This window comes from Siphateles boraxobius, unplaced genomic scaffold (genome assembly GCF_051911475.1).
Source record: "Siphateles boraxobius isolate OS27281-9 unplaced genomic scaffold, OSU_SipBor_1 179, whole genome shotgun sequence".
Taxonomy (NCBI): Eukaryota; Metazoa; Chordata; class Actinopteri; order Cypriniformes; family Leuciscidae; genus Siphateles; species Siphateles boraxobius.
In genome coordinates this window covers 180001-192500 of record NW_027508787.1, presented here as the reverse complement: position 1 = coordinate 192500, position 12500 = coordinate 180001, and the positions used below count along the sequence as shown (strand labels likewise).

Genomic DNA, 12500 nt, shown 5'->3' with positions numbered 1-12500 from the left:
GCGCTTCACTCGCATATACGACACTATAGGTTGTAATTAATTTGTTAATTTCATTAGTCAAATTTCACATTCATAAGTGTAAGTTTTCTAACAAAAAGCCCCTTTTCTCAGTAGTCCTTAAATAATTTTAAATGACTTTTCTACTATTCAATCTAGTACTAATTGAAGAAAAGCTATTATATGGCTACCTGTGCATTTTAGAATTGAGTTTAAAAAATGTTCTCTCTTCTTTTAAAGCCTTAAATAAAACATCAGATCGACACAGTCTTTCACTGGTTTTAAATCTTCTCTTAAAACCTACCTTTTTTCTTTAGCTTTTAATTCATTGTGAGTTTGTCTTGAATGTGAGGCTGTTGTTGTCTTTTTATCTTGTTCAACACTTTGGTCAGCCATGTTTGCTGTTTTTAAATGTGCTATATAAATTAATACAAACTTGAAACTTGAACTATTAAAGGTACAATATGCAGGATTTTTCACCACCAGGGGTCGCTAACCTCTTACAATAACAAAGGTGTATACTGATGACGTATATTCCACATTAAGCATAAGTATGGATCTTGTCGTCAAGCTGATGGATCTTTTATGGATGAGTGAATACATTAATGTTTTAACATGACTGTGGTGTGAAGCAGTGCGCGATTGCTAGCGTATACCAGCGCCACACGCAACGCGAGACCCGCGGATATAAAGGAATAAGGACATTTCATTCTACCGAACTACACGCAAGTGCTGAATTAATACTCACACAGGTCAGTTTATTAGATGAATCCAACTTGAGGTGTTTCACTCGCTCTAACAGTTACACTATCACACTAAACGGCATTTGAGTGTGTTGAATGCTGTTAGTTGGGTTGTTTGTTGTCAGTACGTTAAGCTAGATCAACATTAGAATAACATACAGATCATATTCTAACATTTCATCAAGTTGAACTAAATAACATTGATTAACATTGATAACATTTGTTTTATGCACTGTCTAATAAAGTACATGCAACACTCGCGTCTCTGTCAAGTCGAAGTTAGTCGCGGACGTGGAGCTCTCGGCATCTCGAAAGATGTTGATCTTCGTTTTAGTCCTCTTTTTGTCTCAAAGTCTGCTTGCCATGGTCCAAAATGTTTGAACAAAACAACAACAGCGTTAGCGTCCTGCTAGGCATAACGGGCCAGTTGTCCACGTCTGTCGCCATGGTTACTATGGCAGTACGAGGTCAAACCTGGCGGAATCGAGGGTAACGCGGATATGACGTCATTGACTGGCGACTCCTCACCCCTGCTCACACGCCCTGTTTCCTTGGTTAAAATCGCTATTTTCACACGATTTACAAATTGTTTGAAATTTGGGATATTGTAAGTAATCAACTAAACAAAATATATAACATTGGCCTAGTAGTTTTTGGATATTTTACTGCAAAAATCCTACATATTGTACCTTTAAGACTGTTCATTTGTGTACAATATTCAAAATCTTTAAATGATACAAAGGTCTTGTATTTTTGTGAATGTAAAAAAAAAAAAAATGTGTTAATGCGTTTTCTTTGCTCCCCTGGCTCCAAGGTGTATGTTGTATTGTATTGTTGTTTAAAGCATAAAAAGAATAATAATATAATATAATATATATATGCACTATAGGGAAGAAAAGACAAGCGCAACTTGTCAAAAATCTCCAAAAACAACAACAAAACAAAATATGTAAAATCATCCAAGACTTTGCATCAAGTTCAGGAGGTGAAATATCAAACTTGATCCGCACCTGCTGAGGGTTCTTCCACCATTTCTCCCATTGGTCGGTGTAGTTTGCCGTGATGGACAAGTAGCCAATAGGAGCGTCGAACCACACGTAGAACACCTTCATGGACACACAGACACATTAGTTCATTGTGCATTTGGATTAACGCACATTAGTGAAATAACTAGTGATGTCGATTAATCGATTAAAAAGATTAACTAGATTTCATTGCTAAAATGAAAATTAGCCCATGATTTACTCACCCTGAAGTGACATTCTTCTCTCAGACGAATACAATCAGAGTTACATTAAAAAATGTCCTGGCTCTTCCAAGCTTTATAATGGCAGTGAACGTCTGTTTCTGTTCATCATAAAAGTGCATCTATCCATCATAAAAGTGCATCTATCCTTCATAAAAGTGCATCTATCCATCATAAAAGTGCATCTGTCCATCATAAAAGTGCATCTGTCCATCATAAAAGTGCATCTGTCCATCATAAAAGTGCATCTATCCATCATCGTGCATCTGTCCATCATAAAAGTGCATCTGTCCATCATAAAAGTGCATCTATCCTTCATAAAAGTGCATCTCTCTATCATAAAAGTGCATCTATCGATCATAAAAGTGCATCTCTCTATCATAAAAGTGCATCTATCGATCATAAAAGTGAATCTCTCTATCATAAAAGTGCATCTATCCTTCATAAAAGTGCATCTGTCCATCATAAAAGTGCATCTATCCTTCATAAAAGTGCATCTGTCCATCATAAAAGTGCATCTATCCATCATAAAAGTGCATCTGTACATCATAAAAGTGCATCTCTCTATCATAAAAGTGCATCTATCCTTCATAAAAGTGCATCTGTCCATCATAAAAGTGCATCTATCCTTCATAAAAGTGCATCTATCCATCATAAAAGTGCATCTGTCCATCATAAAAGTGCATCTGTCCATCATAAAAGTGCATCTCTCTATCATAAAAGTGCATCTATCCATCATAAAAGTGCATCTGTCCATCATAAAAGTGCATCTGTCCATCATAAAAGTGCATCTCTCTATCATAAAAGTGAATCTCTCTATCATAAAAGTGCATCTGTCCATCATAAAAGTGCATCTATCCTTCATAAAAGTGCATCTGTCCATCATAAAAGTGCATCTATCCTTCATAAAAGTGCATCTGTCCTTCATAAAAGTGCATCTATCCTTCATAAAAGTGCATCTGTCCATCATAAAAGTGCATCTATCCATCATAAAAGTGCATCTGTCCATCATAAAAGTGCATCTGTCCTTCATAAAAGTGCATCTATCCTTCATAAAAGTGCATCTGTCCATCATAAAAGTGCATCTATCGATCATAAAAGTGCATCTGTCCATCATAAAAGTGCATCTGTCCATCATAAAAGTGCATCTGTCCATCATAAAAGTGCATCTGTCCATCATAAAAGTGCATCTGTCCATCATAAAAGTGCATCTGTCCTTCATAAAAGTGCATCTATCCTTCATAAAAGTGCATCTGTCCATCATAAAAGTGCATCTATCGATCATAAAAGTGCATCTGTCCATCATAAAAGTGCATCTGTCCATCATAAAAGTGCATCTGTCTATCATAAAAGTGCATCTGTCCATCATAAAAGTGCATCTATCCTTCATAAAAGTGCATCTGTCCATCATAAAAGTGCATCTATCCTTCATAAAAGTGCATAAATTTATGGACTTCAAAACAGAAACGGCCATTGACTCCCATTATAAAGCTTGGAAGACTCAGGACATTTTTTAATATAACTCTGATTGTGTTCGTCTGAAAGAAGAATGTCATATACATCTAGCATGGCTTCAGGGTGAATAAATCATGGGCTAATTTTCATTTTTGGGTGAACTATTGGTTTAACGCAATACGTTGACAGCACTAGAAATAACATCTCAGGATTGTGTGTTCCTACTTTCTCTCTGAAGTCCTCGTGAGGCACGGGCGTCCCCCAGCGCAGGTCACGTGTGATACACCGGGGCTTCAGGCCGTCCCGGAGCCACGAGCGCGTGATGTGCCGAGCGTTCGCCGTCCAATCGCCCGAGCCGATCGACTTCTCCAGCCACTGCTCCAGCTCGCCCTCCAGCTATCTCACACACACACACACACACACACACACACCAATCTGGATACTGAAGGATAATGAAGGTTTTTGAGGAAAACATTCCAGGATTTTCTCCATATAGTGACCTCAATGGAGTCCAACGGGTCGAAGGTCCTTCAACCTGATCACATACTGTGTGTCGCATCACAGCTCGTGTAAGACCAGCATTACTGGTTAAAAGTATATAAATGTGTATTTTGTTATAAATGTGCGCTGGTTTGTCTAGATCAGACTCTTATTCCTCGGCTGGATCGTGTCGAGACTTTGAAGACTTTGATCCAGTTCGTGTGTGTATGTGTGTGTGTGTGTTAACAGAGCTCTGTTTGTCTCAGGCTACGTCTACATTAATCCGGATACACTTGAAATCGACATATTCGTTTAAAAACGCTCTCCATCCAAACTAGCGTTTTCAGGCGTTACAGTGTGAATGAGAAACTTTTGGAAAACGCCTGGAAACGCTAAATTCTCCTTTACTGCGCATGCGTAAACCCTCACTGAGATGAGACAGACGGGAAAATAAATAATAAAGTTATCGCGCAATTCAATAATTTTATTTAGCACATATCTCAGCATTCACTGATGAACCTGTCTCTCACACACCATCATATGTTTGGTCTGAAACTCGACTGTCTCTTGTTTAGCAAATGCGAGTGAATTTTCTGTCATCTTTGCAGGACTGTGAAATGAAGCGTTTAACATATTTTAGCAACTGTGTGAAAGTGAAAAGCACATAACAGGCACAATACCAGAATAAACATGAATATCTATTAGTGCAATATGAGTCACATGACTAAACTTACATCATCGTTTTAAAAATCCTCAGTTTTGACAGTCCACACATCAACACGAAAACAGCGCTTTCAAATTTATTTATCAAGATTTCTGAAAACGCCGGTTACGTGTTGCCGTGACAACTGGGAGAAACGGGGTTTTAGGTTCTCAAACGTCACATTATGCGCCAGAAAATGCTTAACGTCATGTGAGCACCCAGTTTGGCATAGTTCTGATGGCGTTTGTTGTGTGCACGATGTTATTATTGAAAACGGAGGGGGGGAAATATTCGTTTCTCCAAATACCCAGCTAAGAGTACATGTGGCATTCGTGTGGACAAGACCTCACTGAAGAGAGGATAACGAGATCAACAACACATTTCACATCGGTTTCACCTTCGGCAGGTCCAGGAACAGGTGTTTAGAGGAGCGGATCACCGGCGTTTCCTTGCACACTTTACACTGCGGATTCTGCAGGAGACAATATGAGAAACAGCACATAAACACACTTTACAATAAGGTTCACTAGTCAACATTAGTAAATGTATTCACTTACATGAACTAACAATGAGCAATTCATGTGTTACAGTATTTATTAATCTTTAGCCCTATTCGCACGGGATCAGTACTATCTGGGGACCTTGTGTGAATTAGAAATCATAGAATTTAGACGGAAGTGAATCAATCAAAACTAACTTTAGCTGGAAAAAACATTTTTTTTAAACACCACTATAAAACTAAACCAATCTCTGTTACCTTAAATTATACGTTTATCTCTGTAAAGCTGCTTTGAAACAATCTACATTGTTAAAAGCGCTATATAAATGAGGATGACTTGACTTGACTATATATTCACATAGAAAACAGTTCTTTAAAATTCGAATAATATTTCACAATTTTTACTGTATTTTTGATCAAATAAATGCAGCCTTGGAGACTCTTTTTGTCAGATATAGTAGGAGGTTATATATAAAAATATTCCATATATTTCTTAATGTATTTGGAAGTGAAGTTCAAGAACCGTACCCTGAGCTCCACAGCATTGATGAGGCGGCCACATTTGTCACACTGGTCCCCGCGGGCTTCTGGGTAATGGCAGTGAGGACACACGCCCTCCACGAAGCGATCGGCAAGGAACCGCTCACAGCTTTCACAGCGAAGCTGCTCCACCGTGTCCTCCAGCAGAAAACCCCTCTCGTGCAAACGCCAGAAAATATCCTGAGCGATTCTGAGGAAATTTTTATCAAGGATTTTGGTGATCAAAGATGAGTTTTAAGGGATACAATTATTGACTACAGGGGGACTTTAAAACGAAACGAACGGTTCTCACTCAGTTTGGCGTTCAGTGGTCGTGCGGCCGAAGAAGTCGAAGTCGATCTGGAACCACTGGTAGATGGAAGCGTGGATGGAGTGGTATTTGTCGCAGATCTCCTGCGTTGTCAGGCCCTCCTCGCGAGCCTTGTTCTCCGTGGCCGTCCCGTACTCATCCGTACCGCAGACGAACAGCAGATTCCAGCCGCGCAAACGCCCATATCTGCAGAAACACACAGCATCATATCACACGCAGAATAAAGGGCCGGGGACCGGTTGAGTTAGTTAGTTAGTTAGTAGTGTGTTAAAACCCAGCGGCAACCTCCCCGTCTCTCTCTTGAATCCAACACTGAAGTGACTAAAACTGCAGTTCATCGACTGGCCACTAGAGACCGGCTGCAAAAGAGAGTCAATCCCATAAACCCCAATGTTAAAATGCCCAACTTTACAGCAGAGAAAAAATATGTTTACAGCCGGCTAGTTATTTTACTAAGTTTTATATATTCATATTTTTCTTACACAAAGCATGGTTTTGCTACGGAAGGCCTTTATTAACCCCCCGGAGCCATGTGGAGTTCGTTTATGATGGACAGATGCACTTTTATGATGGATAGATGCACTTTTATGATGGATAGATGCACTTTTATGATGGATAGATGCACTTTTACGACGGATAGATGCACATTTATCAGGAATAGATGCACTTTTATGATGGATAGATGCACTTTTATGATGGATAGATGCACTTTTATGATGGACAGATGCACTTTTATGATGGATAGATGCACTTTTACGACGGATAGATGCACATTTATCAGGAATAGATGCACTTTTATGATGGATAGATGCACTTTTATGATGGATAGATGCACTTTTATGATGGATAGATGCATTTTTATCAGGAATAGATGCACATTTATCAGGAATAGATGCACTTTTATGAAGGATAGATGCACTTTTATGATGGATAGATGCACTTTTATGATGGATAGATGCACTTTTATGATGGACAGATGCACTTTTATGATGGACAGATGCACTTTTACGACGGATAGATGCACATTTATCAGGAATAGATGCACTTTTATGATGGATAGATGCACTTTTATGATGGATAGATGCACTTTTATGATGGATAGATGCATTTTTATCAGGAATAGATGCACATTTATCAGGAATAGATGCACTTTTATGATGGAAAGATGCACTTTTATGATGGAAAGATGCACTTTTATGATGGATACATGCACTTTTATGATGGAAAGATGCACTTTTATGATGGACAGATGCACTTTTATGATGATAGATGCACTTTTATGATGGATACATGCACTTTTATGATGGATAGATGCATTTTTATGATGGATAGATGCACTTTTATGAAGGATAGATGCACTTTTATGATGGATAGATGCATTTTTATCAGGAATAGATGCACTTTTATGATGGATAGATGCACTTTTATGATGGATAGATGCACTTTTATCAGGAATAGATGCACTTTTATCAGGAATAGATGCACTTTTATGATGGATAGATGCACTTTTATGAAGGATAGATGCACTTTTATGATGGATAGATGCATTTTTATCAGGAATAGATGCACTTTTATGATGATAGATGCACTTTTATGATGGATAGATGCACTTTTATCAGGAATAGATGCATTTTTATCAGGAATAGATGCGGTTTTATGATGGATAGATGCACTTTTATGATGGATAGATGCATTTTTATCAGGAATAGATGCACATTTATCAGGAATAGATGCACTTTTATGATGGAAAGATGCACTTTTATGATGGATACATGCACTTTTATGATGGAAAGATGCACTTTTATGATGGACAGATGCACTTTTATGATGATAGATGCACTTTTATGATGGATAGATGCATTTTTATGATGGATAGATGCATTTTTATCAGGAATAGATGCACATTTATCAGGAATAGATGCACTTTTATGATGGAAAGATGCACTTTTATGATGGATACATGCACTTTTATGATGGAAAGATGCACTTTTATGATGGACAGATGCACTTTTATGATGATAGATGCACTTTTATGATGGATAGATGCACTTTTATGATGGATAGATGCATTTTTATCAGGAATAGATGCACTTTTATGATGGATAGATGCACTTTTATGATGGATAGATGCACTTTTATGATGGACAGATGCACTTTTATGATGATAGATGCACTTTTATGAAGGAAAGATGCACTTTTATGATGGACAGATGCACTTTTATGATGATAGATGCACTTTTATGATGGATAGATGCATTTTTATGATGGATAGATGCACTTTTATGATGGATAGATGCATTTTTATCAGGAATAGATGCACTTTTATGATGGATAGATGCACTTTTATGATGGATAGATGCATTTTTATCAGGAATAGATGCACTTTTATGATGGATAGATGCACTTTTATCAGGAATAGATGCACTTTTATCAGGAATAGATGCACTTTTATGATGGATAGATGCACATTTATCAGGAATAGATGCACTTTTATGATGGATAGATGCACTTTTATGATGGATAGATGCACTTTTATGATGGATAGATGCATTTTTATCAGGAATAGATGCACTTTTATGATGGATAGATGCACTTTTATCAGTAATAGATGCACTTTTACGACGGATAGATGCACATTTATCAAGAATAGATGCACTTTTATGATGGAAAGATGCACTTTTATGATGGATACATGCACTTTTATGATGGAAAGATGCACTTTTATGATGGACAGATGCACTTTTATGATGATAGATGCACTTTTATGATGGATACATGCACTTTTATGATGGACAGATGCACTTTTATGATGGATAGATGCACTTTTATGATGGACAGATGCACTTTTATGATGGATAGGTGCACTTTTATGAAGGATAGATGCACTTTTATGAAGGATAGATGCACTTTTATGACGGATAGATGCACTTTTATGACGGATAGATGCACTTTTATGATGGATAGATGCACTTTTATGAAGGATAGATGCACTTGTATGATGGATAGATGCACTTTTATGATGATAGATGCACTTTTATGATGGATAGATGCACTTTTATGATGGATAGATGCACTTTTATGATGATAGATGCACTTTTATGATGATGGATGCACTTTTATGACGGATAGATGCACTTTTATGATGGATAGATGCACTTTTATGACAGATAGATGCACTTTTATGACGGATAGATGCACTTTTATGATGGATAGATGCACTTTTATGACAGATAGATGCACTTTTATGACGGATAGATGCACTTTTATGATGGATAGATGCACTTTTATGACAGATAGATGCACTTTTATGACGGATAGATGCACTTTTATGGACTTCAAAACAGAAACATCCATTATAAAGCTTGAAAAAACCAGGACATTCTTTAATATAACTCTGATTGTGTTCGTCTGAAAGAAGAATGTCATACACCTAGGATGGCTTGAGGGTGAGTAAATCATGGGCTAATTTTCATTTTTGGGTGAACTTTAAGCCTTAAAGTTCTGCATAATTAAGGGCGTGGCCATTTGAGTGACAGGTGGATTGCCGCCGATGTCACTACTAGCTGTTTGTCTGTTGGCTAATCCGCCTCTTTACCCATTTTCGTTTATCCGGGAGTGATGCGCGGCCAAAATGGCGACGAAAGGCTCCGCCCACTTTGGGCTTCAAAAATGCTCTTTAGAAACACTACGGGTGACGTCACGGACACTACGTCCATATTTTTTTTAAGTCTATAGTTGAAACTGGCAGAAGAGGCGTGACATTTCCCAAACACACTCAATGTTCTCTAGCAATCACAACACACTGCTCCAGCCGACCAATCAGAGCACAGTTTGCTTTTCAGAAGGAGGGGTTTCATAGAGACAGGAAGTAAACAGAGCGTTACTGACAGACTGGGAAGAGAGGAGCCGCAACAATGGAGAATATGAGTAAAATAATCAACATTCAAGCAGGAAAACCTGTTCTAGTTGAGCCTGAAACAACATCACGACTCCTGATGAATCCGTTACCTGGCGAACACGTCGGCGCTGAGCACACACCCGATGATGTTCCCCAGGTGAGGCACGTTGTTGACGTAAGGCAGAGCGCTCGTGAGCAGCACGTTTCTTTTTCCTTCCTGAGGGAGACTGAGAAACACACACCGTAAGATGGAGGACTGACTGATGTGTGTGTTTTATGTGCAGTAATTCTAATCGTACATCGGGTGTTTCCTCTCGATGACGGCAGAACGAGCTTTGAGTCCTTCAGCCCAGACCTGAGCCGCTCCTTCGATCTCTTCCACGCTCATCACACACTCGTCTGCAGCCTGAGGATACACACATCAGTTACACACTCTTACCGCGGTTACTCACTACACATTCAGATAAACGTCTGAATCTCATGAAAATAAAACAGCAATCTGATCATAAATAAAATAAGTCTGTCACATCAAAAATAAATATTTTGCATATAGAAAATTAAGCATATTTAAGGTTTATGATGACATTGTTTTGAATATAAATAAGCATTTCATTTTTATCTGTAATTCCCCCCAAAAATGTATAATTAAAACATTATAAATCTGTCGAGAGCATGTTATAATTAGCAGCAAAAAGGAATTAATAATTAAGAAATAATATTTTGCATGAATAAATTAAGCCTATTTTAGGGCCATTTGCATGAGAATTAAACTTTGATCAAAATACATTTATTTCTTTAGATTTTATGTGAATTGTGGACATGCTATTTTATGAGATTTAATACATTTGTATTATAATCTGTATTATAATACTTATAAACCTTAAACTAAGCAAAATTATGCTAAATATAATTTATAATTTTTTCCTTGAGAAATGAGATGTACGCATTTCCTAAAACGTAACTGAAATAAAGCTGAAATTAAAAATATATAGATATTAAATAAAAAACTTAAACAAAAATGATAAATGTTGTCTTGGATACTAAATACATAAGATAAATACAGCTATATAGAATTATAAAAATAAAAGCTAATTAAAAATTGTATTAGAAGTAAAGCTGAAAAAAAATTGATGAACTAAAAAACTATTATAAAACTAGAATTAACTGAATTAAAATGTTTAAGTTAAAATACTGTAATTAATAATATTTAAACCAAAATAAATCCAAATATTAACAAAGACATACTAATAAACATGACAAAAGCACATAGCAAAATGACAAAGTAAAATTAAAACAGAAAATATACAAATAAAAGCTAATTCAAAATATTAATCAAAGTAAAGCTGAAATAAAAACTGAAATATATATATATATATATATATATATATATATATATATATATATATATATATATATATATATATATATATATATATATAAAAATTCTAAAACAGATGCTAATGGAGTGCATTACGTCAGTGGTGGCGGGTGAGAGTGGAGCGGTGTGTTTCTGCAGGAACGTCTTCAGCGCTTCGTTTCCCTGCAGGATCCTGCGAGCGGCCGCCTGACACACAGAGAGAGAGTCGACACACTCGAACCAGCGGCGCACCTGCTCACCTGAGAGAGAGAGAGAGAGAGAGAGAGAGAGAGAGAGAGAGAGAGAGAAAAGAGAGAGAGCGAGGAGGGAGAGAGAGAGAGAGAGAGAGAGAGAGAGAGAGAGAGAGAGAGGAGAGAGAGAAAAGAGGAAGAGAGAGAGCGAGGAGAGAGAGAGAGAGAGAGAGAGAGAGAGAGAGAGAGGAGAGAGAGTGAGAGGAGAGAGAGCGAGGAGAGAGAGAGAGAGAGAGAGCGAGGAGAGAGAGAGAGAGAGAGAGAGAGCGAGGAGAGAGAGTGAGAGCGAGGAGAGAGAGAGAGAGAGAGAGAGAGCGAGGAGAGGAAGAGAGAGAGAGAGAGAGAGAGGAGAGAGAGGAGAGAGAGCGAGGAGAGAGAGAGAGAGAGAGAGAGAGAGAGAGAGTGAGAGGAGAGGAAGAGAGAGAGAGAGAGAGAGGAGAGAGAGAGAGAGGAGAGAGAGAGCGAGGAGAGAGAGAGAGAGAGAGAGAGAGAGTGAGAGGAGAGGAAGAGAGAGAGAGAGAGAGAGAGAGAGTGAGAGGAGAGGAAGAGAGAGAGAGAGAGAGAGAGAGAGAGAGAGAGAGAGAGAGAGAGAGAAAAGAGGAAGAGAGAGAGCGAGGAGAGAGAGAGAGAGAGAGAGAGAGTGAGAGGAGAGGAAGAGAGAGAGAGAGAGAGAGAGAGAGAGAGAGAGTGAGAGGAGAGGAAGAGAGAGAGAGGGGAGAGGAAGAGAGAGAGAGGAGAGGAAGAGAGAGAGAAAGAGAGAGAGAGAGAGAGAGAGAGTGAGAGGAGAGGAAGAGAGAGAGAGAGAGAGAGAGAGAGTGAGAGGAGAGGAAGAGAGAGAGAGGGAGAGAGAGAGAGAGAGGAGAGGAAGAGAGAGAGAGGAGAGGAAGAGAGAGAGAAAGAGAGAGAGAGAGAGACAGAGATAGAGAGATTGAACACACACACACACACACACACTCTCTCTCTGTGAAACACACTCTGTGGCACACACTCTTTCTCTCTCACACACACTCTAGCTTACCAA

At 38.2% G+C, this 12500-nt stretch overlaps 1 protein-coding gene across 4 annotated transcripts in view; it reads right to left on the bottom strand.

Annotated features, from left to right (window-relative positions):
• LOC143740643 (methionine--tRNA ligase, cytoplasmic-like) overlaps positions 1-12500 on the bottom strand; it is a 44114-nt gene that overhangs the window by 12637 nt on the left and 18977 nt on the right. For all 4 annotated transcript variants that reach the window (XM_077232644.1, XM_077232646.1, XM_077232643.1 and 1 more), the window contains exons 5-13: positions 12498-12500; positions 11346-11488; positions 10171-10277; positions 9982-10098; positions 5956-6159; positions 5652-5853; positions 5022-5096; positions 3667-3837; positions 1751-1846 (exon numbers count right to left, since the gene is read on the bottom strand). The exon at positions 12498-12500 is cut by the window's right edge and continues 73 nt beyond it. In XM_077232644.1, the coding sequence (XP_077088759.1) occupies positions 1751-1846; positions 3667-3837; positions 5022-5096; positions 5652-5853; positions 5956-6159; positions 9982-10098; positions 10171-10277; positions 11346-11488; positions 12498-12500 (1118 nt within the window). The remainder of the gene's footprint in view (positions 1-1750; positions 1847-3666; positions 3838-5021; positions 5097-5651; positions 5854-5955; positions 6160-9981; positions 10099-10170; positions 10278-11345; positions 11489-12497) is intronic.